Source organism: Scyliorhinus canicula, chromosome 7, assembly GCF_902713615.1.
Source record: "Scyliorhinus canicula chromosome 7, sScyCan1.1, whole genome shotgun sequence".
Classification (NCBI taxonomy): domain Eukaryota; kingdom Metazoa; phylum Chordata; class Chondrichthyes; order Carcharhiniformes; family Scyliorhinidae; genus Scyliorhinus; species Scyliorhinus canicula.
This window is the reverse complement of record NC_052152.1, coordinates 65747962-65775438: the sequence shown is the minus strand read 5'-3', so window position 1 is coordinate 65775438 and position 27477 is coordinate 65747962. Positions and strand designations below refer to the sequence as shown.

Here is a 27477-nt window from a genome sequence, read left to right as displayed (position 1 = left end):
CTTCAGCCATGACTCCATTTGAGTATCTCCTTTTTGGTCCCTAATCCGTCCAACCCTTCCTTTGACTATCGTTTTATCATTTATATACTTTTGGAAGACCTTCAGGATCCATAGATGTATAGAAGATAGGAGCAGGAGGAGGCCTCTGTTAATCTATAACTGTTAATCCATTTACATACCATCTCTCTTTTACCCTCTTATTTTAGATCTCTCTACTTCCTGCATTCAACATGGTCCTCAACTATATCATTAACCTTACTCTTATACACTTAGTTTTTCTGTCTAATTTTAACCTTTATATTTCTAGCCATCCAGAGATCCTTGTAAGAAAACATATCCTCCATTACCAAATCATCTCCTCTTTGAAGGTCAGGCATTGTTCAATTTCTACTTTGCCTAAGTAATTTTTGATTTCAATTGACCTAGGCCAGATTTATTTAGAACTAACTGAGTTCCTCAAAGTATTGTTACACTTCATTGTATCTTGCCCTTTTCCATAAAAATTCAATATTTAATGATGTAATGAACACTGTTGCCCAAAATGCACTCCCACTGAAACATGCTACAGTTGCTCCTCTTTATTCTCCAGAACCACATCCATCGCTGCTTCCTTCCTCATCAGGCTGGAAGCACGATCATCAATAAAGTTCTTACGATTTCCCAATTCTTGCTTGCTGTGTTCAAAGTGCTTTCCCACCTATGAGGACTTGGGAAATCTACCCTTAAATCATTATGTTCCACACTTGCCTCCCCCTCTTATTTATGGGGTATAGGTTTATCTTATAGTGCAGTTTCATGGGAAGGAGCAGCCTTCCAACCCCTCACTTTGATAACGATTCTTCATCCGTGAGCCACGATTCTTCATCCGTGAGCCTGTTCTTTGCATTAACTGAATATGAGGAGAATCCAATGCAATTTAACTTGCCAATATTTTATTTTTCTTCGGTATAAATCAATATAATTATTGGAAGACTATGGCGCAGTATTTCTAAGTTGTAATCCAACTGTCACATTAAATCAAACTTACCCAATTCTTGGATACTTTCCTTTCTGAAAGAAAAGAAAGATAATTCATATTAATATTTAATGAAAGGTAGCTTTCATCTCAATCTTCTTGTTCAAGGCACTATTTTAACTTAAATTGCCACATACTGCATTTGAGAGACTGATTTTTAAAAAATGGACCAAACACATCGACACAAATACTAATCACATGAACAACAATTTCAATGATATGGCTTTACAGCTTAGCAAGGTGAACCAAGGCACTTTTGGGTGGGTTTGAGATCCAAGCAGCCACAGCACCTGGAGGACTGCTGATCAAAAGTACAGCTGTGGAGTGGAAAATCCGGCCTCACCAAATAGATAATGGATGGGACTTTCCACTCACTCAGTGGCCTGTTTTCTGACAGCAGAGAAGTGGGGGACTTCAATATGCAGGTGGACTGGGAAAATCAGGTTGGTAGTGGATCCCAAGAAATGGAATTTGTGGAATGTCAAAGAGATGGTTTTTTGGAGCAGCTTGTGACAGAGCCTACTAGGGAACAGGCAATTCTGAATTTGGTGATGTGTAATGAGGCAGACTTGATGAGGGAACTTAAGGTGAAGGAACCCTTAGGGAGCAGAGACCGCAATATGATAGAATTTACCCTGCAGTTTGAGAGGGAGAAGCTGCAATCTGATTTAACGGTATTACAATTAAATAAGGGTAACTACAAAGACATGAGGGAGGAGCAGGCCAGAGTTCATTGGAGAAGGAGCCTAGCAGGGAAGACACAACAGAAATTCATCCCAAGGAGGAGGAAATATGCTAAGGGAGGACAAGGCATCCATGACTGATGAGGGATCTCAAGGACAGCATAAAGGCTAAGGAAAAAGCATACAAAGTGGCGAGGCTAGTGGGAAACCAGAGGATTCGGAAGCCTTCAAAAGCGAGCAGAGGACAGCTAAAATAGCAATAAGGGGGGAGTAGATGAAGTATGAGTGCAAGCTAGCTAGTAATATAAAGGAAGATATGAAGAGATTTTTTTCAATATATAAATGGTAAGAGAGAGGCAAAAATAGACATTAGACCACTAGAAAATGTGGCTGGAGAATTAATAATAGGAAACAAAGAAATGGCACACTCACTGAATAGTTACTTTGCAACAGTCTTCACGGTGGAAGACACTAGTGGGATGCCAGAGCACCAGGAGAACAAGGGGGCAGATATGAGCGCAGTGACCATTACTAAGGAGAAGGTTCCGGGGAAACTGAGAGGTCTGAAGGTGGATAAGTCACCTGGACCAGATGGACTACACCTCAGGTTCCTAAAAGAGATAGCTGAGGAAATTGTGGGGGCATTAGTGATGATCTTTCAGGAATCACTGGAGACAGGAAGGATCCCAGGGGACTGGAAGGTGGCTAATGTAACACCACTGTTTAAGAAGGGAGGGAGGCAGAAGATGGGAAATGATAGGCCGGTTAGCCTGACTTTGGTCATTGGTAAGATTTTAGTGTCTGTTATTAAAGATGAGATCGCAAAGCACTTGGAAATGCATGGTAAAATAACATTGAGTCAGCACGGCTTTGTCAAAGGGTAGTCGTGTCGGACAAATCTGTTAGAGTTCTTTGAGGAGGTAACAAGCAAGTTAGACAAAGGAGAATCAGTGGACGTGATTTATTTCGATTTCCAGAAGGCCTTTGACAAGGTGTCACATAGGAGACTGTTAAATAAGTTAAACGCCCATGGTGTTAAGGGTAAGAGGATTGGCTGACTGGCAGAAGGCAAAGAGTGGGGATAAAGGGGTCTTTTTCAGGATGGCAGCCGGTGACTAGTGGTGTGTCTCAGGGGTCTGTGCTGGGAACACAACCTTTTACAATATACATTAATGATCTGGAAGAAGGTACTGAAGGCATTTTTGCTGAGTTTGCAGATGATACAAAGATCTGTAGAGGGACAGGTAGTATTGAGGAAGTAAGGGGGCTGTAGAAGGACTTGGACAGGCTCGGAGAGTGGGCAATGAAGTGGCAAATGAAATACAATGTGGAAAAGTGTGAGGTTATGCACGTGAGAAGGAGGAATCTAGGCATAGACTGTTTTCAAAATGGGGAAATGCTTTGGAAATCAGGAGCACAAGGGGACTTAAGAGTCCTTGTTCACGATTCTCTTAAGGTTAACGTGTAGGTTCAATCGGCAGTTAAGAAGGCAAATGCAATGTTAGCATTCATGTCAAGAGGGCTAGAATACAAGACCAGGGATGTACTTCTGAGGCTGTATTTGAGCAGTTTTGGGCCCCACATCTAAGGAAGGATCTGCTGGTCTTGGAAAGGGTCCAGAGGAGGTTCACAAGAATGATCCCTGGAATGAAGAACTTGTCGTATGAGGAATGTTTGAGGACTCTGGGTCTGTACTCGTTGGAGTTTAGAAGGATGAGGGGAGATCTTATTGAAATGCACAAGATACTGTGAGGCCTGGATAGAATGGACGTGGAGAGGATGCTTCCACTTGTAGGAAAAACTAGAACCAGAGGACACCATCTCAGATTAAAGGGACGATCCTTTAAAACAGGATGAGGAGGAATTTTCTCAGCCAGAGGGTGGTGAATCTGTGGAACTCTTTGCTGCAGAAGGCTGTGGAGGCCAATTCACTGAGTGTCTTTAAGACAGAGGTTCTTGATTAATAAAGGGATCAGGGGTTATGGGGAGAAGGCAGCATAATGGGAATGAGAAAATATCAGCCATGATTGAATGGTGGAGCAGACTCGATGGGCCAAGTGGCCTAATTCTGCTCCTATGTCTTATGGTCTTATAGTCTAAGTCCCACCATCTGCCAACGGCAGGATCTTCTGGTTCCGCCGCTGTCAACAGCTTTTTCCATTGTTCACACCCACACCTTCTACCACTGGGTGGGGGGTCACTGTCGCAGGACCAGAAGATCCCGCCAGCAGGAAAGGCCGGAACATTTCATCCAATGTTGAGTTTTATTAATGGGATGTGGATGTTGTTGGTGAAGCCAGCATTCCGTTGCTCATTCTCATTCCCCTTGAACTGAATGGTTTTCCAGGTCATCACGGAGGACATTTAATAGTCAACCACATTGCTGTGGGGCAGAATTGCATGTAGGCCAGACCAAGTAAGGATGGCAAATTTCCTTTCCTAAAGGACATTAGTGAACCAGATAGGTTTTTATGACAATGCTTTTGTGTTTGTCATTTGACTTTCCAGATTTTAATTGAATGCAAAATTTGGACTTGGGCCCCTAGAACATTACTCGGAGTCGTTGGATTACTGGTCCAGTGACAATCTAGTCTGCCATTGCCTTCCTGCTGAATAACAACTTGCAGGGGGAGAATAGGAGCAAAGCACACTGGGAATAATCACATGGATGCAGGATGGCAAACTATTGCATGGGGATGTTCTGGTGATATTGGAACAGATAAGCTGGAACAAGAGCTAAACAGAGGAGAGGAGGGACCAGGAGGGCCATTTGGCCTGTGCCTAAAGGTCAAAGTGGGCCTCAAATTTAGACTTTTTTTTTGCCATTTGATAGGTTTTGCAACTTGTTTTCATGTGCAGAAAGAAATGATATAGGAAAAGAAAGTACATTTTGCTGTTCCGTATTGCACATCAGGCAGCGTCTGTGCAGCCTATGCTACAGGCGTGTGAAGGAAGGTCCTGTGTGTAGCTCAACACATGTTCAGTGTGTGTGTGTGTTCAAAGGAGGATGTTAACAGGATCTGAAAGATCCAAAATTATTGTTGGGTGCCAATCAGCATTAGAGGCTGTTTAACATTAGCATCTGCATGAACTTGGTGCACCCACACACCAGAAATAGCTGGAAGCATTTCAACCACCTTTTTCCGATGTCTGGACTTTGGTAGTGCTGGTACCGATAGCATTAGGGAGCCAAAAGTAACAGCCATGTTCTCTTATCTCTGCTCACCATGATCTTTTAACGCAGAGGCAGGGTGCTACCAGACATTAAAATATGCATTTAGATGAATAACTGAGTCAAAGTTAAATGCTTTTTTGTCATATACTACTATAATAAATTATAATTCTAATAACTTAATTAGAGAAGCATATTTTCATCCTTTTTTAAAGTTGTATTAATAAACCACAGTATTAGTCACATCTGATGCTGCTGATTTTGTCTTCACCACAAACAACGGAAATTGTCAGTTCGGTCACACCTCCCATAAAGTCGATTGTAACATTTCTGAAGCAGTTAATGATCGCTCAATTCATTAAAATACCAGTGCACTAAATCCAGCTTTGAAAAGCGTAAAACTACCAGTTTTTGAAATGGTTGTGAAAATGTTTACAAACATGAGCAAAAGTCAAGTTAATAAAGGGCAAGTGTTTACTGCAGGGCCTCCACAAAATCTCCACATTCCTGAACAATAATTGATGCTAATGCTGAATGTGTCCTTATTTTGCAATATTTGTGATTAACTTCATCATACTTTGAATTCAAATTTCTGGTTAAGATTTGCAGAAGCAGGGGGCAGCACGGTGGCACAGTCATTAGCACTGCATGTCTCACGGCGCCGAGGTCCCAGGTTCGATCTCGGCTCTGGGTCACTGTCCGTGTGGAGTTTGCACATTCTCTGCGTGTTGAGTGGGTTTCACCCCCACAACGCAAAGATGTGCAGGGTAGGTGGATTGGCCATGCTAAATTGCCTCTTAATTGAAAAAATGATTGGGTACTCTAAATTTATGAAAAGAAAATTTTGCAGAAGCTGTACAACCAAATGGGGAGGGGGGTGGGGGTGGGGGGACGTTAGCAGATAACCAGATTTGATCGTAAAACACTCCCGGTGAATGTTTCGCAAAAGAGGCAAAAGTCAAAAATTGGGCTGTGACCAATAAACAGACATTCTTCATAGCATTACTTTGCTTTGATCCCAAGTTAGAACTTTGGAAAAGCTTTACATGCTCAAAAGCATAGAGCTATTTTGTCACGACACAAAGATAAATGATTGGTATGTTATGTTTAATTATGCACATTTAGTTGATCAAAATGGTCTTAAATTATATCTGTGACAGAGGTATACAAAATTACGTTGATTGATAATGTCAGGTTTTAAATGCAAAGAAACTGGGAGATATGTTGAGTTTATATTCTTTATCAGATAAACTCTGGGCGTGATTTTTGGGTCTGTTCCCCACGGGCGCCAATCCCGTTATGGTTGCTAAATCCTGCAGAAGTGCCAGAACAGGATTTGCGCCAGGGAGATCTCGGTTTTAAATCTTCCCTACCCCCGCTGATGACGTGATCAGCATGAATTTGCATTGATTTTAATATCATTAGATGGCTTTAGATTTTTGAGCAGTAAAGGAATTAAGGGTTATGGTGAGAGGGTGGGTAAGTGGAGTTGAGTCCACAAAACGATTAGCCATGATCTTATTGAATGGCGGATCAAGCTCGAGGGGCCAGATGGACTACTCTTGCTCCTAGTTCTTATGTTCTTATGTTTATATTCTATTTGTCATACCTTCAGCCCCGTGTAATGTTCGCCCCCACTGAATGACATCACACGTTGTTCCTCACTTAGTCTAAAGCAGGAGAATTGATCCCTGAACATACTAGTTATGGGGCGGGATTTAACGGCCATGTCCCATTGGAATTTGGACAGGATGCGGGCAGTAAATCCCGTGAGAGCTGAATACTCTACCCATTCAGCAAGAACCAATACATGTCAATCAACAAATAAACTTTATTGATCCCTCTAAATAACAGTGGTGGGGAATCCTACTCGTACAAGTGAAGGCAGAGTGTGAGCTGGAGCGTTGAAATCAAAAATAGGATGACTAGGATCAATTTAGGTTTACAGACTGACTGATGTCACAGTCTGGCTATTCAGCATATTTTTTGAGCTGCCACGTCCCCACCAGGAGTGTGGGCATACAATGTAGATATCATTTTGATACTGGAACAGCACCCATAATACCAAAAATGCAGATAATATGCATCTAAATTTTGCAGTCCCAGTGGCCCTCATGAGCCAGAAGTCCTGCTCTTTATCTCCTTTCTCAGTCCAGATTGATACTGAGCCTCTGGCCTGGACTGCATCCAGCTGCCAAACTCTCTACCTTCACACACAGCTATGCCAAACCCAAAGCACAGCTTCAGCTTAAACTCCACCCTTATCTTCTGCCCCCACATTGAAATGAAATAAAATGAATGAAAAATGAAAATGAATGAAATGAAATGAAATGAAAATCGCTTATTGTCACAAGTAGGCTTCAAATGAAGTTACTGTGAAAAGGCCCAATATTGGCCTCAAACCTGAAAGTCTTATACCCACAGTCTGCCATACGTTTCCAGACATGGACTGTAGCCCACACTCCAGCTGCAGCTGCATAAGATGTGCCTTTTACTTATCTAACCAGATCCCTAGTCTGATTTCCACCCTGCCCCCTAAATAATCAGAAACAGAGAATGATGACAGCGCAAAAGTTTTTTTTCACATTATATTTGCTTCTCTTGCAAATCACTTTAAATCTGTGCTTCTCGTTCTCAATCCTTTTACGAGTGGGAACAGTTTCTCCCTATCCAGTCTGTCCTACCCCATGCTTTTGAACACTTCTATTAAATCTCCTCTTCGCCTTCTTCTCTGCAAGAGGAAAAGTCCCAATGCCTCCAATATATCCTCATGACTGAAGTTTCTCATCCCTGGAACCATTCTTGTGAACTTCTTCTGCACTCCCGCCAGTGCGTTCACATCCTTCCTACAGTGTGGTTCCTAGAATTGCACACAATATTCCAGCTGAGATCTAACTAGTGTCTTGTATAAGTTTAGCATAGCTTCCTTGCTGAATTATGAAAATGAAAGAGCACACACACACTAGGAATTTAACTTTTACCTAGAGAACACAGAATTATAAGCAGGAGTAAGCTATTCTGCCCCTTAGTCTGTCCTGCCTTTTGATAAGATCATGGCTGGACTGATTATGGCCTCAACTCCATTTTCCAGTCAGTCCCCAGTAACCTTTGACTCTCTTGTCGAAGAAAATATTCGAGACTGAATTAGACCGGCCTGGTCGATGACAGTGGCAGGTTTATAGGTGTGTGTGACTCTTGATAATATTCACAAACTCTATTAGCTTTTAAAAGGTAATATCAATCATCCAAAGGAGAACAATGATAATGGGCGGGATTTTCTGACACAATAGAGAATCCCACCAGAGGAGAATACAGCCCAGTATTGCAATAAAAATGATGAGAATTGTTATGGGTCAGGGTTTAGAGAACCCTGAATTATGAAAATGAAAGAGCACACACACACTAGGAATTTAACTTTTACCTAGAGAATCATGGAGTTTACCTGACCCACAACTTTTAATAGATTGTGGTATGGGGAACACACGGCCCACTCTACAGGTGTGGTACAGCAGAAATGGAAAAATATTTTTTAAAGCAAAACAATGTTTATTCTATGAACTCAAGTTAACTTTTTTAAAACATACAGTGAACATCTTAGCAACCATCAATTCAAATACAACCCCCAAAGGTTACAACACTAAGTAATCCTTTAAGCTTTCCTTTTAATATCTATAAGACTTAAAAACAAAACCTTTAACAGAAGCACATCAGGTTAAAGTCACTAGTGAGAGTAGTTATTAGTTTTAAATCACCAAAGGATCGATTTACAGTTTTTAGATTACAGAGAGAGAGACTAATACCCTTTCTGGCTGTGACTGCAGCTATCCAGCTCTGAAAACGAAACTAAAACACACCCTGCAGCAAACAGCCTAAAATGAAAGTAAAAAGCTGATGGACAGCCCAGCTCCACGCACTCTCTGACATCATTGCAGTAATAGACACCCATTTCTTAAAGGTACTCGCACTTCAGATATTTATATACACACCCATTTATAAACATCTATTTCATAAAGGCACTCTCACATGACAGAATACAATAATAAGTCAAAATAACAGATAGGCCACAGAAATGTATTAACAACAGAAATACATTTATTAGTAATAAGGGGTGTACTTCGTTCTTAATCCAGATAAATATCCTGGGCTGGCCTCTCCATTTGGGAGACTAAGTCCCCACACGGTGTGAAAATGGTCATGTTTTACGCCAGGAAAACTGGCGCAAAACGGCCACCATTTCCCTGCTCCGGAGGGGGCTAGCAGGTAGGCAGCATAGTGCTCCCAGCTCTAGCTGCCGATACAACCCGCAGCATTGCCAGGTCTGTGGCCGCGCATGTGGACGACGGCGGCCTGCAGCGGCCGCGCTGTGCTTCATGGCAGACGCAGCCTACGGAACTGGACAGCAAAAATAGTACCCCCCTTTGGCCACTTGCGTGCCCTGGCCCGCCCGCCCACAGTGCCCCCAACCCCGATTGAAGCCCCCCCCGCCTGAGAATCGCCCTACCCTGCTGAGTTCTCGACGGGTTAGACCACACGTGTCCCATCGTGGAGCGGGCCTCAGCCAATTGCCCGGAGCATTGCGAAAGCAGTGTTGCCCCCAATTTGGGCGTTATCAGGGATTCTCCACCCCGTCGCTGAACTCGATTTCGGCGTTGGGATCGGGGAATCCAGCCCCCTGTCTCCTTTGCTAGCTCCAGTAAAGTGACATGAAGATGGTTTTGCAAAATCAACTCTAGTCCTAGGTGGACAAAGGACTCCAACTTAAACTGCTCAGAATTCTCTGATTTGGGAGGCCACAAAATGAATGGTGTGAGAAACAGACAATTTACATTCTGCTAAGATATCCTCTTCCAACCTTAGGTTCATGGCACAGTGTTGGCGCTCAAAGAGTAGAAGTTTAAAATGAAAAAAGAAAGACTTGCATTTGAACAGAACTTTTCACCATCACCAGACACCTCAGAGCTCTTTTTGAAGTTGTAATTTCGGAAACAGAGCAGCCAATTCATGTTCAGCAAACCTCCACAACAAAATGTGATTGTGACCAGATTAACTGATTTTTGTGGTGTTGATTGCAAGGACATCGGGGCTAACTCCCCTGCTCTTCTTCAAAATAGTGCCGTGAGTTCTTTTACATCCATCTGAGCGAGCAGATGGGACCTCAATTTAATGACCCAACCAAATGACAGCACCTCTGACAGTGCAGCATTCCCTCAGTGCTGTGCTGGAGTGGCATCGCTGACTTTTGTGCTCAAGCCCTGAGAGTGGAACTTGAACCTGGAGTTTTATGATTCGGATGCATGTGCTATCGACTGAACCACAGCTGACACATATTGCTGCAACTGCTCTATGCTAAATGCACTGCTGCACACTGACATTCATCAGAGTATATCAGAATATGTGCAACTACAAGATAACGGACCAAAACGAGCTATGTCAAAGTAATTTTATAACATTTAAGTGAAGCTTGCAATTCCTTTATTACACTTATTCCGTCAACTTGGATAGTACATATTTTACATCCAGTATCCTGCAACTGCTAAAATTAATTAGAAATGCCAAACTGAAAAACTTTTAGAATGTTACAAAAATGTCCTATCAACACTAAGCCCAAATTAGCATAGAAAGCCTCCCCAATTGTGACAACAAACATATATGAACAAATATGAAATTGTTGCACCTGATAACATCAGCTGCACATACAATTGCAAGAATAGGACTGGTGCAGAAACCCTTCTCAGTAAATTACTTGACTAAACAGCAAGCAAGTGAAAACCACAACTCTAAACTGGGGCTATAAGATTAGCACTGAGCAATTTTTGACCTAACAACATTTTATGCCACATTCTTGTTTAAAAATACTTTATACTGTTGCCCTAGTCTAAGTCATCTTGGTTTCCAAACTTTGAGATTAATGGGATAATTATTCAACTCAGTACAATCTCCACATTAAGAACATTTGAAATACTCAATTGAATATCAAAAATACAGCCAAATATTGCAATGTTAGAAACTCTTTGCCATGCTGATGTAACCTTAATTCCACGCGCATACTTATTTTGGCTGCTGCCATGGTCCATCACTTCTCTATCCATTTTTGACCTTGTCGATCCCTTCCTTCTTGCCTCTTCCAATTCATGTACCCCAGTCATGCCACCTTTCATTTACTTTTCCCCTACTTCCTACTCCGACCCTTTTCCTATTTCATTGTGTTCCTGTTTTTCTGATACTGTCCCAGGCTGGATACATCTACTGTTCCGATTTGTATTTATCTCCGTATTCTCCAAAAAACCCATCAAGTCACCCATCACTGCCTTCTTACAAGCAGCAACCCCAAATGTTCCATCTTCCGCACTGTCTGTGCGGAGTCTGCACGTCCTCACGGTAGCCTCACGGTAGCATGGTGGTTAGCATCAATGCTTCACAGCTCCAGGGTCCCAGGTTCGATTCCCGGCTGGGTCACTGTCTGTGTGGAGTCTGCACGTCCTCCCTGTGTGTGCGTGGGTTTCCTCCGGGTGCTCCGGTTTCCTCCCACAGTCCAAAGATGTGCGGGTTAGGAGGATTGGCCATTCTAAATTGCCCGTAGTGTAAGGTTAATGGGGGGGATTTTAATGAAAGTTTGATTCATGGATGACAATACACTGCCCTTATTGGTGCCTTCATATCTGGCTATACTTTCTGCCAATTGTTCTGCCAAACTGATATGCTGATGGTGTACGTCTTGTCATTAAATCATACTTTTGTCTTTTTGCCCTACTCTTTTGGTACACCTTGTTTCCCAAAGAAAGAAAGAATCCACCCCCCACCCCCCCCCCCCCCCCCCCACCCCCTCCACCTGTTGAGAGGGGTGGGATTGTAAGTTCCTGCTGCTGGCCAATGGTGAGCCTCCTCCGCCACCATGAAAGATGCTGCGGGGAGAGTGGAAAATCCCACCCACCATATCTAGCAGCAAATCTCAATGAGCAGTAAATTAGAGGTTGAAATTCTCTTGAGGTCACATTCGCCATATACTTATTTCAGTTAAAGTGCAGATAGTGCTGAAGGTTGCCAAACCACCACCTTCAGAGTGACATTTTTGCACATCAGTGGAGAGGCCAGCATGGACTACAGTAAAGCATGAAGTATAACTGCAGTTTTAATGGTTTGAAATAGATAAGTACAAAATTACTCTATCACAATCTCTTACACTGTTTCTTTCAATGCAATATTAGATAAAGAATGGCCTTGAAAAGTCACCTTGATGCATCTTAGATTTGATAATACTGTCACAGTTGATTTCTGGTGATTTGCAGTTCCTTTTGGCAGAGTAAAATAAAGAGTACATTTAAGTGAATATCATGTCAAATAATGCAGTAACTGCAGGAGTAGAAGGAACTATTCCATCAGACCAGCAGCAAATGATGGATGAGTCGAGTTGAAGCTTCTAGATCCCCACAGTTGAGAGATAATGAAAAAGACCAGGGGCTGAAAATTTGAGGCATGCAGGCAACCAAGAGAGAGAAATTGAGAAAATAAGGGATTATATTTCTAAATTTAATTGTTAAATTTTCATTTCAGAGACAGAAAGATAATACTAATCCTTCAGTTTGTGTTATAAACTCTTCCTCTGAATTACAATCGTGGCAACACTCTAAAAGTACTTCATTCGCATTTGAAATTCTTTGTGGTATGAAAGACAATATATAAATGTAAATTGTTTCTTTCCTTCTGTCTGGAACTCCATATATATTCGCGTATTTTTATTTTTTGCTGACTTTGGAACATCAAAAATCAGAATTTTACTTTTACCACACTATTAACTTTCTATTTATTGTTATGGAGGTATGTTAATATCAAATATTACACTTCAATCTGATCTTCTGGACTGATATATGGATTTTGGTTCAAAAAAAGGCAGTCTTAACTGTTCAAATAAAAGCACTGGCTTAAGATGGCTGCCACGGGTCACCTGAGATTCAGGAACACCAGTTGGCAAAGCTTCTGAAAGCTTCTAAAAGGTGGATTACAATGAACGTGCCTAGATCACATTCTTGTGTAATGTTGCACTTGCCATTGTCGGGGCTTATTCCAAAATGGCAATGACAATAAAGTCTCAAATTCTACCGAACTAACAAAATCAACAAAGCAAGACAAATGCTCAGGACCCATTCATGCTTCCATTGTATGTTGATGGCTTTAACCTTGTGAGGTGGAAACCCTTTCGTAAAATGAATAGACTATTGATTGTCTTCCATTGAATATCAATGACCAACATGACTGAAATGCTTTGATTTTTGAAAGTCCTTTATTATAAAACTCTGCCAGCTTTGGGGAAGTCTGAAGAAGGAACGTCTGAAGTTAGCAAAAAGCTGCTTGCCTCTCTCTCTCTCAACTAAAATGAATGCTGTCTGTTTATATTATACACTGGACAATCCACAGAGAAATTCTAAAGATGACTTGAAACCACAAAGTAGGGCTTGCAGGGAGGAAACCAAGGACCACGGCTTTGAGAACTGCTTCAGCCATGAACAGCAGTAAAGGACTCATAATCAGTGAACTCTTTCTATCTTATCCTTTTATCATTTAATCTTTATTTGGCCTGAGGTTAACCGCTTCCACTTTGTAACTTTTAACTAGTAACTTGGATACTTGTATGTGTGTTTGTTGCAAGGGGCGACAGGGTGGTGCAGTAATTAGCACTGCTGCCTAACCGCGCCGAGGACCCGGGTTCGATCCCTGCCTCGGGTCACTGTCCATGTGGAGTTTGCACATTCTCCCCGTGTCTGCATGGGTTTCACCTCCACAAACCAAAGAGATGTGCAGGGTAGGTGGATTGGTCATGCTAAATTACCCCTGAATTGGAAAAAAAAAGAATTGGATAGTCTAAATTTATATTTTTTTAAATGTTTGTTGCAATGGCCAGGGCATGTTTACTTTATTTTTCAACATCTAATCGCTTAGATGTTTATATTATATTTTTATATCTTTCGCTGGGTGAATTCTTAATCACATTAAAAAATAATTCTGTACTCATTTAAACTAAAGAAAACCCGTTTGACTGAGATGTGTGCAATCGCACATGAATAATTTCAGACAAACACTGGATATGTATATTGAGCTTTATGAATTTCAAAATGCACCGCTGTGATCAACTGAGGTGTGGGAAAAGAATGGTAAGAATCCTTGCATCTATCTTCCCCTGGTCTTAACATATTTGTGGGATAGTGTCCAGATTTCAACAGACAGACATAATGAGAGAAATTGGAAATGGGAACTAAATTAATCTCTAGACATCAATTTAAAAACTCCAATCTACGTTTTCTTGTGCACGGTGTTACAGGACTAACATAATGTCCATTTCTGAGAAGCTAGTGCTTTTCTCGAACAGGGTGAGGTAACTTGGAACAGTTTAAAGGTCCTACCCTTGAAGAATTGAACAGTGTGGCTAGATATTTAGAGAAAAATATTCGATGAGAAACAAGAAATTCAAAAGCTAGTGGCCAACAATCGTGACACTGAATTATAGAAAGCAGCAATAAGCATAGGTACTGAAATAGACAGCTAGCTTCAGGAAAAGTACAGCTGAAACAGAAGAAGCTGAAGCTGGAATTTCAGGCTGGAGAAAAGGAAAGCGAGAAAGGAGGAAAAGAAAAAGAGAGAGAGGAAAGAGGACAATAAGGGGGCATTACAAAGAGAAAAAGGAAAGAGAGGCAGGCTTTCAACTGAAACAGCATGAACTGAGTGGGAAAGACTCATTGGATACAATGAATGTGTCAATAGTGAGAAAACAACAAGTGGCCAAATGCTGAATCTTTCAAATTCTCCCACATTATTCCATAATTTAAGAAGGGGGCATAAAGTAGTGTTTTCCTTTTAATTTGAGAAGATTTCAAAGCAAATGAAATGGCCAGCAGAAAATTGAAAATCTCTGCTGATGCAAAGCTGGCTAACAGGCAAAGCCCACGAGGTTTATGCCATGTTGCCTGATGAGATTTCAGTCAATCTTGAAATGACTAAGAAAACTATCCTCAGTGCTTATGAACTAGTCCCTGAGGCTTAAGGCAGGAAATTCTGAACCATCCTGAAAGCAGCCAACAAACTTACACCGAATTTACAAGTGTCGAGCAACTTGCTTTCAACCACTGGACAAGAACATAAGATCTAGGAGCAGGAGTAAGCAATTCAGCCCCTCAAGTCTGCTCCACCATTCAATGCAATCATGGCTGATCTCATCTCGGCCTCAACTCCACTTTATTGCCAATTACCTATAACCCTTCAACCCATTACTATTAAAAATCTATCTCCTCTTTAAATTTACTCAATGTCCCAGCATCCACTGCACTCTGGTACAGTGAATTCTACAGATTCACGACCCTTTGAGGTAGGTAATTTCTTCTCATCTCTGTTTCAAATCTGCTACCCTTTATCCGAAAACGATGACCTTGCGTTCTAGTTTGCCCCACAAGACGATGAATCCACTCTACGTCAACTTTGTCAATAGCTTTTTTCATCTTATATACCTCAGTTAGATCTCCTCTCGTTATTTCACCAGTGAAAACTGCTCTATGTGCTACCAATGTGAGGAACAGACCATTTAAAAGGAAATTGTTGGCATGTGAAGAAGCCCACAGGGATTCCGAGAGCCAAACCAGTGTAATGTTCTCTATGTTCACGGATGGCGATATCATTGTGGTTGAATCAATTAGAGAACATATGGCTTTGTTAAAGAACAAAACTATTAATTAACTAACTAAACACTATAAAGGTTTCTACGATGTGAACGATAAGTACAGTAGGATATTATGGCTAAATACAAATAAATATGATTAACTAGCATTAATTACTATTGACTAAAGAGCTACTCGATATGTGACTGGACTCTATGCCTGCTATCCACGTTCTGCTGTGCACCTTGTGTGTTCCAGTAATGTTCTCCTGTCGTCACGCCACCTACTGGTCGGATACTAGAATCTCAGTCTATACATACGGCACCTATCTTTAATAATTAATATTAACATCGCAATGAAGTTACTGTGAAAATCCCCCAGTCGCCACATGGCGACTGTTCGGATACACAGAGGGAGAATTCAGAATGTCCAAATGACCTAACAACACGTCTTTTGGGACGTGTGGGAGAAAACCGGAGCACCCAGAGGAAGCCCACACAGACACAGGGAGGGCGTGCAGATGCTGCACAGACAGTGACCCAAGCCGGGAATCGAACCTGGGACCCTGGCCCCATGAAGCAACAGTGCTAACCACCGTGCTACCGTTACAGTTCGGTTATTAAATTATACACAAATGATATTCTACATATCATTACATCCTCCTCTTTTTAAAGATGATTGTCAAATCATTTACATGCACATATGAATTATTTATAAATACATAAATGTTTAAAATGGGTCAAATTGTACACATGCAAATTATTTCTAAAGTATTCAGTATTTTAAAAAGTCTGTATCAGTCTCTTGGCTTATTCTGCTATTTCATAGCCTTCAATGTTGTGGTGAGATAACCACTGTAGTTATGTGTACTGCAGTAGGGGGATGTATGCCTGTACCTGTAATACAGGTTCCTCCGGTAAGCCCCTGCCGGCTAGCTCTGCCCACATGGAGCTTATGTATAAATGTATGAGAGCTGCTCAGACCCTTAGTCTACTGTTGCAGATGGAGGGACAACATCGTACAACAATAAAGCCTCTATTGTACTAGTCTCTCGGCTTTGAGTATAATTGTTAGCGCTACAATTTATTGTTGTACGATTTCCCAGTCACCATGGACATCAGAATCAAGCCTGACCGTCTGCAGCTGGATCCGCATTCGCCTCACACCAGAAAAGACTTTGATCACTGGCTTGCAGTCTTCGAGGCCTACATCTCTTCAGCAGACCCTCCCCCGACGGAGGCTCAGAAAAAGCAACTCCTGTACTCCAGACTTAGCTCCAGCGTCTTTCCGCTCATTCGAGATGCGACCGACTACACCGCAGCTATGGAACTGCTCAAGGAGAACTATGCACCATCGGCGAACACCCTGTTTGCGAGGCATCAACTTTCTACTCGCGTCCAGCAGCCGGGTGAGTCGAATGAGGACTTCTGGAGGGCCCTTATACCTCTGGTGCGAGACTGCGACTGCCGGGCCCTCACAGCCACGGAACATTCTGATTTACTCATGCGCGATGCCTTCGTTACAGGCATTGCTTCGGACCCCATCCGGCAACGACTGCTGGAAGGGGTCGCCCCCGACCACGCGGCCGCAAAGGCCCTGGCGCTCTCCATGACGGCCGCCTCCCGTAGTGTGCAAACTTACTCCGCTAGCCACTCGGCCCACCCGTCCTACCCCTCGTGGACCCCGCAAACGGCTCCCCAGGGCCATCCGTCCTACCCCTCGTGGAACCCGCAAACGGCCCCCCCAGCAGCCGCCCCCGCGCACTATGCCTGCGCTGCCCGCCGCACCGCACCCCCTGGGGGCCCCCACTGTTACTTCTGCGGCCAGCAGAAGCACCCTCGCCAACGCTGCCCGGCCCGCACAGCGACCTGCGAAGCTTGTGGCAAGAAAGGCCACTTAGCAGCGGTGTGTCAGTCCTGGACGGTCGCCGCTATCGCGCCGCCGGTCCCCATGCCTCAGCCGCTCCCTCAATGGGCCCCGCCGTCCGCTTCCCCCGACCCCACGTACGATCAGTGGGCGCCGCCATCTTTTGCCGCCCCCGCCACGTGCGCCCCATGGGTGCCGCCATCTTCATCCACCACAGCCATGTGCGTTCCATGGGTGCCGCCATTTTGTTCCAACCCCATAGCGTGCGCTCCATGGACGCCGCCATTTTACCCACAGGTACTGCGGATGCCGCCACCTCGTCTCCAGGGGCCGCCATCACGGGACACGGGTCGCTACCGCTCCTCGTCGGACTCATCTGACTCAACCACCGACCAACCACTGCTCGCCTCCGTTACGCTCGACCAGTCCCGTCCTCGCAACCTGGCACCCTCTTCCACATCGGTGCTGGTCAACGGCCATGTGACCTCCTACCTCATCGACTCCGGGAGCACCGAGAGCTTTGTCCACCCGGACACGGTAAGGCGCTATTCCCTTGCGGTCCATCCCGCCAACCGGCAGATCTCCCTTGCCTCCAGTTCCCACTCTGTCCCGATCCGGGGTTTCTGCCTGGTTAAACTTACTGTACAGGGCGTGGAATTCGACCGTTTCCGTCTGTATATTCTCCCCGACCTTTGCACTTCACTCTTACTAGGCCTGGATTTCCAGTGCAATCTCCAGAGCCTCACCCTCAAATTCGGTGGACCCCTACCTCCCCTCACCGTTTGCGGCCTCGCGACCCTCAAGATCGAGCCTCCCTCCCTCTTTGCCAATCTGACTGTGGATTGCAAGCCCGTCGCCACCAGGAGCAGACGGTACAGCACCCAGGACAAGGCCTTCATCAGGTCCGAAGTCCAGCGGCTGCTTCGGGAGGGTATCATCGAGGCCAGCAACAGCCCTTGGAGAGCCCAGGTGGTAGTGGTTAAGACCGGGGAGAAGCACAGGATGGTCGTGGACTACAGCCAGACCATCAACCGGTACACGCAGCTCGACGCGTACCCCCTCCCCCGCATTTCTGATATGGTCAATCAGATTGCACAGTACCGGGTCTTCTCTACTATTGACCTGAAATCCGCCTACCACCAGCTCCCCATCCGTAAATCGGACCGTCCCTACACTGCCTTCGAGGCAGACGGTCGTCTGTACCAATTTCTGAGGGTGCCCTTCGGCGTCACGAATGGGGTCTCGGTCTTTCAGCGAGAAATGGACCGAATGGTTGACCGGTACGGACTGCAGGCCACCTTCCCGTACCTCGACAATGTCACCATCTGCGGCCATGACCAGCAGGACCATGATGCCAACCTTTATAAATTCCTCCACACCGCATCTCTCCTTAATCTCACGTACAACAAGGAGAAATGCGTGTTCCGCACAGACCGCTTAGCCATCCTTGGTTACGTAGTCCAAAACGGACTACTGGGGCCCGATCCCGACCGCATGCGCCCCCTCATGGAGCTCCCAATCCCCCACTGCCCCAAGGCCCTCAAACGCTGCCTGGGGTTTTTCTCTTATTACGCCCACTGGGTCCCGCAATACGCAGACAAGGCCCGGCCACTTATCCAGTCCACACATTTTCCCCTCTCGGCCGAGGCACAACAGGCCTTCGCCCGCATTCGATCTGACATAGCCAGGGCGGGGATGCACGCCGTAGACGAGACTCTGCCTTTCCAAGTAGAGAGCGACGCTTTAGATGTCGCCCTTGCCGCCACGCTGAATCAGGCCGGCAGACCCGTGGCATTCTTTTCACGCACCCTCCACGCCTCTGAAATTCGGCATTCCTCTGTCGAAAAGGAAGCCCAGGCAATCGTTGAAGCGGTGCGGCACTGGAGGCATTACCTGGCCGGCAGGAGATTCACTCTCCTCACTGACCAACGGTCGGTAGCCTTCATGTTCAACAACACGCAGCGGGGCAAGATCAAGAATGACAAAATCTTGCGGTGGAGAATCGAGCTCTCCACCTTTAACTACGAGATCTTGTATCGCCCCGGCAAGCTCAACGAGCCCCCAGACGCCCTCTCCCAAGGTACATGTGCCAGTGCACAAGTGAACCAGCTCCGTGCCTTGCATGACAGCCTTTGCCATCCGGGGGTCACTCGCTTGTACCATCTGATCAAAGCCCGCAATCTGCCCTACTCCGCCGAGGAAGTACGGACAGTCACCAGAGACTGCCAGATCTGTGCGGAGTGCAAGCCGCACTTCTACCGGCCAGATCGCGCGCGCCTGGTGAAAGCATCCCGCCCCTTTGAACGCCTCAGCGTGGACTTCAAAGGGCCCCTTCCCTCCACCGACCGCAACACCTACATCCTTAGTGTGGTCGATGAATTTTCTAGGTTCCCCTTTGCCATCCCATGCCCAGATATGACGTCTGCCACCGTCATCAAGGCCCTGGATTCCATTTTCGCCCTGTTCGGTTTCCCCGACTATATCCACAGTGACAGGGGATCCTCATTCATGAGCGATGAGCTGCGTAAATTCCTGCTCAGCAGGGGTATCGCCTCCAGCAGGACGACCAGCTACAACCCCCGGGGAAACGGGCAGGTAGAGAGGGAGAACGGGATGGTATGGAGGGCCGTCCAGCTGGCCCTACGGTCCAGGAACCTCCCAGCCGCTCGCTGGCAGCAGGTCCTCCCTGACGCGCTCCATTCCATTCGGTCGCTACTGTGCACCGCAACTAACAGTACACCCCATGAACGTGTTTTTTCCTTCCCTAGGAAGTCCACATCCGGAGTGTCGCTCCCGACTTGACTCACGACTCCGGGCCCAGTCCTCCTCCGTAGGCATGTACGGCACCACAAGGCGGAACCCCTGGTGGACAAAGTACGCCTTCTCCACGCCAATCCTCAGTATGCCTACGTGGAGTTCCCCGACGGCCGCCAGGACACAGTCTCGCTCCGGGACCTGGCTCCCTCAGGTGCCGATCCCATGCCCACACCCCTTCCTGCGCCAACCCCAGCGCCCCCCTATTCGTCCCCATCAGGTCCATCCCTCATCACCCTGCCCACCCTGGAGGACACGGAAGATTTCGGCTTGCTCTCGGAGTCATCCCGCCAGCAGCCAGCACCAACATCGCCAACACCTGCACCATCGTTGCCATCACCGCCTGTGCCGGCATCACCACCACAGCTACGCCGATCACAGCGGAACGTTCGACCACCGATTCGGCTCAATCTGTAACCTGCTAACCGGATGGACTCTTGATTTTCCTTGTTGGACCCTCTTGTAAATAGCATCCTTTGTATTACAGTTACATGTCACCCCCGCCGGACTCATTTTTTACAGGGGGTGAATGTGGTGAGATAACCACTGTAGTTATGTGTACTGCAGTAGGGGGATGTATGCCTGTACCTGTAATACAGGTTCCTCCGGTAAGCCCCTGCCGGCTAGCTCCGCCCACAGGGAGCTTATGTATAAATGTATGAGAGCTGCTCAGACCCTTAGTCTACTGTTGCAGATGGAGGGACAACATCGTACAACAATAAAGCCTCTATTGTACTAGTCTCTCGGCTTTGAGTATAATTGTTAGCGCTACAGATGTGTAGGGTGTTCTTTGTCTTGAGCTTGTGGTGTTTAAATGTCTTCCCGGCTTTTGCTGTCAGCCCAACTTCCTGTTTAAGTTTTGAAGGAAGTGGTTCTGTTTTATTTGGCTTCAGGGATTGCCTTGCTATACCAATTGTGCTGTTCGATGTCAGCTGGTGTCCATGTGCTGCAAAGGCAGTTGAATTTTGAAGAGGGTACAAAAGGGCTGTGCATCCTGCAATCAACAGAATTCGTCTCATCATAAAGATCCAAACCACAGGACTCAACCACAACCTCAGAGGGCATTGTGCCTGAATGTGGCTCCACTCTGTCTGTGTGTCCTTGATGCTGTGCTGCAGGCACTCATCGCAGCGTTTTGCTGTTTTCTGATTAGCCGATTGTTTTCTATGATTCCTTCGTTCTGGTTTAGTTGTTCTTGCAGCTGTTGATATACACGTTGCATTGTGTTGATTATCTCATTCGACTTACGGTTTTTGTCGCTGTGTTGGTGCATGCTCTCGGAGACAACCATGTCTTCTGTTCCAACCATGCTTTCGGTAGCAGCTTGATAGTGCTTCTTTCTGAGCAGTGCTGTGGCCTGAGCTTTGGATTTGTTCTCTGGCGTCTGTTGTGTCTTTTCATCGCTGGCTGCCCTGTGTGCCATCTGTATGCACTCAGTGTCTGTGTCTTGAATTTCTGTGTCAGCGATTACATAGTCACTGTGCAATGCGTTGAGTTCAAAGAAATCGCCATCTTGGCCGTCTAGTCGCTGGACTAGTTGTAGGGTCTCACATGCTGTCGTGCCTAGGAGTGATCTCTTATCCACCTCTACAACCACGAATTCCACCAAATATGATTGTTCATTAATCTATACTTGCAGAATGCATTTTCCAAGCATCTTAATTTGTGCGCCGTGGTAGTCTGTGAGACTGCACTCATTGTCTGGCTGAATGTGTGGCTGAATACACATCTTCTTGAGGTCTGCTCCGTTTATTAAGTGTGCTCTAGCACCAGTGTCCATTTTGATGAATGTGCTGAATTGATTTAGCATTAGCTAAATTGCCGAATTGTCCACCTGGCCTGTTCCCGTTTCTTTTATCTTGTAGAATCGTTTCATGCCTTCCTTGACGTTATTGATGAAAAATTAATCTTCGTCGCCATCGGTTACACAGGTGTGCTCATCGTGCTTATTCCGGAAGGCATTTTGCAATATGGTATAGTCGTTTCTCATTTAATTTACATAGTTGATGCTCCTCGGCACCTGTGTTCACTCCTTGGCACCTGTGTTAGCAATGCTGGGCAGAATGGCTGCACTTTGAGCATCTGGCACACGTTTTGCAATATGCAGGGCACTTACATGGGCTGTGTGTTCTGCCGCACCTCGGACACAAAGTGGCATGTTCCAATGGTCTTCTAATGTGGCCAGTCCCATGCTGACAATTTTAGTACTTTTGCTGCAACACAGCAAAGATCGGTCTCGCTTTCTCGTTTCATGCCACTTCCCCGTGCTTGATTTCAGTGATTTGTTGCAAAGCAACTTTGCTGGCCTTGCAAATCCGTATTGCATCGGATAAAATCAAATCATATTCGCGCAGCAATCGTTCGCATAATGTTTTGCATTTAAGTCCATAAACAATTTGGCCCTTGATTAATGAATCCTGCTTCCCCCAAATTTTTGTAACTACAAAAGAAAGGCATATCGCTCAAAGATTATATTTTTCTTCGGATGGTAGTAATCATCGAAGCGTTCAATTATTTTATCATAGCTTTTCCTGTCGTCCTCCGAGGCAAACTAGATCGTGTTACATAAGTTAATTGCCTGGGGACCAGATACAGTCATCAGTAGGGCTAGTTTCCTCTGATCTGGGGCCTCTTGGAGACCCTGGGCCTCCAAGTAAAAAGCAAATTGCTGTTTAAAAGCATGTCAGTTGGCGTCTACATTACCAGTCGTGAGGAGTGGGTTGGGAGTCTTGAGTGCTACCACCTCGCTTCACCTGGCCGTCTTGTGTTTCTCAGCAGATCTCTTTCTTGTCGAGCCTCCAATTGTCCTTTTCAATTTTTCTTACTGTATCTAGTTTTCCCTAACCGCATTTGTTTGACACTCACTCCGTGGTACCAGGTAATGTTCTCTATGTTCACGGATGGCGATGACCTTGTGGTTGAATCAATTAGAGAACATTCGGCTTTGTTAAAGAACAAAATTATAACTAACTAAACACTATAAAGGTTTCTACGATGTGAACGATAAGTTTCTGCAATGTGAACCACAGTTTGATACTATGGCTAAATACAATTATGATTAACTAATATTAATTACTGTTGACTAAGGAGCTACTCGATATTTGGCTGGACTCTACGCCTGCTATCCACGTTCTGCTGCACGCCTCGTGTGTTCCAGTAACAGTCCCCTGTCATCAAGCCACCTAGTGGTCGGATGCTAGAATCTCAGTCTATGCATCTTTACTGACAGTTCAATTATTAAATTATACACAAATTATGTTCTACGTATCATTACACCCAGTATCAGTGACCATGGAAGTAGTCAGCTTGTGTTTAGGCATTGCCACTGGCCAGAATAATTACCAGGAGTTTGTATTTAAGGGGAAAGATGATCCCTCATTGAATAAAAGTGCAGAAAAAAGAGATCGGCATTCGCCAAGACACTGGCTGTTTACAAGCTTGCTAGTGAGGGGGCTAAAGAATTGTCACATGATAGCAGGATAAATTTCAAAGTATTAATCAAGGGCTCACAGGAGAGAATGTAGATGTGTCCCTGGTAAATTTTACTTCCAGAGTGAGCTGATTATTGGTCTAGTAACAGTGGGTGTAATCCCAAGTTTATCCATGCAAGGAGCCACCATTTTTCTAGAAAATGACCTTGCCAGTTGGAGGATAATAGCCCTGAAAGGTCAAGGACAGTCCAGAGAGACATGTTATGAGGATGCGCGTTTTAAAAATGATACAATTTAAACCTTTTTCCTGGCTCGATTGTAAAAAGCAATAAAAACAATATGTAGTCATATTAAAACAATGGAGCCTTGCCAGCCAGCTACAATATACAAACGTGCTTTCCACCGAGTCGGATGAAAATGAACAGACACTTAAACCCTTTGGGGAGAATGAAAGATCCCGAGCGCGATTCTCCGCTACCCATGCCTGGTGGGAGAATCACAGGAGCGCCGGGCGACTCACGACCCGCCGCCCTGGCACCCCCCGCGATTCTCCCACCCCCCGCTCGGAGATTCGCCGGCCGGCGTTTTTCACGGTGACCGGCGATTCTCCGGTCCGGATGGGCCGAGCGGCCTGCCGTTCCCGACCTGTTCAAGCTGGCGGCAACCACACCTGGTCACTACCGTCGTGAACATGGCGCCAAAGGCTCGTTTGTGGCTTGTGGGGGGCGGAGAGGGGAGTGAGCACCACGCCAGTGCTCGGGAGGGGACTGGCCCACGATCGGTGCCCACCGATCGTCAGGCCGGCGTCTCCGAGAGACGCACTCTTTCCCTTCCGCCGCCCCGCAAGATCAAGCCGCCATGTCTTGCAGGGCAGCAGAGGGGAAGATGGCAACCGCGCATGTGCGGGTTGGAGCCGGCCAACCTGCGCATGTGCGGCTGACGTCACTTAGGCGCCGCCGGCTCAGGTTGTTTTCTTTAAGGCAGAGAAGGCTGAGGGGGGTGGGGCACTGATTGAGCTGTGAAAGATTATAAGGGGTATGGACAGGGTGGATATGAAGCAACTGTTCCTCTTAGCTGAAGGGTCAATAGCGAGGGGCATAAGTTTAAGGTGAGAGGCAGGAGGTTTAGAGGGGATTTGGGGAAAACGTTTTTCACTCAGAGGGTGGTGGGAGTCTGGAATGTACTGTGTGTGAGGGAAGTAGAGGTGAGAAACGTCACAACCTTTAAAAAGTACATGGATGAGCACTTGAAATATCATAACATATGAGACTATGGGTCAAGTGCTGGCAAGTGGGACTAGCGTAGATTTAGTGTAGTTTGGCCAGTGCAGACTCGATGGGCCAGAGGGCCTTTTTTGTACTTTATGAACTTATGACTTTCTGACTCCAGTTTCAATAAACCTATCTTGTACTTTGTTTAAACTCATAAAACCTGTCTAATTCGTTATAGTCTGAAGAGATAGATAGTAGGATTCCTGCAGTATTGGCAATGCTCGAAATTCACAAAAAAAAAATCCCTGTTACGGTCGGACCTGGAATCACAGAATAGGGGAGTCATTCTTCCCCTTCCTCGCTTATCATAACAGTCTGAAAAGGATAGAGGAAGGTTCTGCAGAGGTTCAGAAAGCTGTAAAAAGTTTAGAGGCCATGCAGGTGGCAATAGAACCCATGAGGGTTGAAGAGGCGGTAGAAACACCTCTTGAGTCAACAGAAACTGGGCCAGTACCGTAAAAAAGAAACAGGAGTGAACCTGTTGAGTTAAGACAGGCTGAAATCAGGCCAACAGTGTTAGGAAAGGTTAAGACTGAAGCCAAGGAAGTTAAAATGTAGAAGCCAGGCCAGTAGAGTTAAAAGAGGTCAAGGAAGGTTCATGCAGTTTCAAAAAGTTGAAGTGAGTGACCCAGATATTGGGTTGACAGGCACTTTATTTTCAGATTTACATGGAGACCATGGAAGTTCTCAAGCAGGCAAGGAGACAGTGGTGGAGAAGCCCTACTTAATTGATGAGTCACAGGAGAGTTTAGCAGGAATTGAACAGTTTCCTGTGGACGGTAGTGTTCCAGAAGACATGGAGCAGTTAAGGAGAAAATTCTTTCCCACCAGGAAAGACAAAGGGAAGCAAACATCCCCAAAACAAACACAGCATGTGGAGCCCACAAGAAGTACACCAGTGAAAACCAAGAGGAGTTATCCACTGGTAAATCAAATGAGCAAACTCAGGTTTTCAACCCCAACAAAGCCGGAAATATGGAGGCTAAGTCCTCTAAAGTGAGGCACAGAAAGCAAGTCCAGACAATGTACCGGGGCTTCAAATCAAATTACAACCCACTGACTTCCTGGAAATAAGATTTGTAAAAGTGCCTGGATCCGGGCAATTAAATCCATGGCTTATAGAAGTTCACGATGAAGTGTTAATACTGATATGAGTAGATCAGGCTGGCAAAATTTGCATTGTAAGTGCAATTCTGTAAAGCTGGCTGTGGGCATAATCGATGGGAGATATGAGGGGCGAAATTCTCCTATTGGGAGACTAGGTTCCGACGTCGGAGTGAAAACCGGAGTGTTTCACTCCGGCGTCGGAGTTCGCTCCTCGTCCCCTATTCTCCCACCCCCGAGGGGCTAGGAGCGGCGCTGCGTTGGGCCTTGGCACTGCGTAAAAGCGGCGCCGAGTAAATTACGCAGCCGGCGCCACAAAAATGACGTCTCCCGCGCATGCGCAGATTGACTGGAGCCAACCCGCGTATGCGCGGTTGCCGTTCTCCCCGTGGGCGCCCAGGAAGAAATGTCGGATTGATCTTGCGGGGCGGAGGAGGAAAGGAGGTCCTCCTTCAGTGAGGCCGGCCCGCCGATCGGTGGGCACCGATCGCGGGCCAGACCCATTTTGAGGCCCCCACAGCGACTAGGTGTGGACGGCGCCGGCAGGAACCTGTCGTGTTGGGCAGGCCGCTCGGCCCATCCGGGCCGGAGAATCACCGCTCGCCCGTTACAAACAGCGAGCGGCCATTCTCCAAGCGGCCTGCCGTAAATCTCAACGCGCCGGTTTGGGTGGGGTGGGAGAATCGTGTGCGGGTGCCGGGGCGGCGTGGCAGGACTTGCCAGGCGCCTCAGCAATTCTCCCACCCGGCGTGGGGGGGGGGGGGGAGAATTGCGCCTGAGGTAGCTTACCAGAATTTGGCAAAGTGTCAAGCTCTCACAGAAGACTGACCAGTTTTCTCACTGAATCTTGAGCCTCTGCCAAAAAAATGTGTGAGCATGGTTTATGCTGTCACTCTGGTGGGGTGGGAAGTCTCAGAGGCAGGAACTGGCTCCACCCAGATTGGGGCGCCATCTTTAATGGGTGCCCCAACCAGCGCTGCAATGCAATGGCCCCCAGCACACAAAATGGAGGTCTCGGGGGCTGTCCTCCCAGTACTGCCCCCAGCAAAGGTTGGCACTGCATGGTGGGTTAGTCTTGGCATGTCCCTCTACCTCTACTGAGGGCTATATTTACCTTTATGCCCCGGAGAGATCCCCTCAACTGCACCACGCCTGGCCCAACCTGTTGTAAGCCTTGCTGATATGACGTCACATTGGCCAGATTTCAATATTCCATGAAGGGGGGGATCATTTGGCATGGGGGCCGCTAAGTACATTGAAATAAATTGAAATTTATTATAATGTGTTGAAATGTTGTTCACACCCATTGTGGGCATAAATCTTGTGACGTCACTGGCAAGGGGAGGGGACAATTGGAAAATGCAATCTCTTTGGCGAGATTCTGCTCAAAGTTCCTGCCCGCACCACTAATCCCACAGGCAGCAAAGACGGCCTCAAGATTCCACCCAACAATTAAAGAAAGTACAGATCTTACATGTGAT

The 27477-nt window shown here is 45.9% G+C and overlaps 2 protein-coding genes across 3 annotated transcripts in view; one reads left to right on the top strand and one right to left on the bottom strand.

The window, feature by feature from the left end:
* The window catches only part of si:ch211-214p13.7, an 84203-nt gene that overhangs the window by 45594 nt on the left and 11132 nt on the right, over nt 1-27477 (bottom strand). The window contains exon 2 of one of the 2 annotated variants that reach the window (XM_038802198.1): nt 1028-1048. In XM_038802198.1, the coding sequence (XP_038658126.1) occupies nt 1028-1048 (21 nt within the window). Of the gene's footprint in view, nt 1-1027; nt 1051-27477 lie in introns of both variants that reach the window. The other variant, XM_038802197.1, reaches the window with a different exon arrangement.
* LOC119969041 (cell surface glycoprotein CD200 receptor 1-B-like) overlaps nt 1-27477 on the top strand; it is a 151849-nt gene that overhangs the window by 116100 nt on the left and 8272 nt on the right. The gene's annotated exons all lie outside the window — the stretch shown is intronic.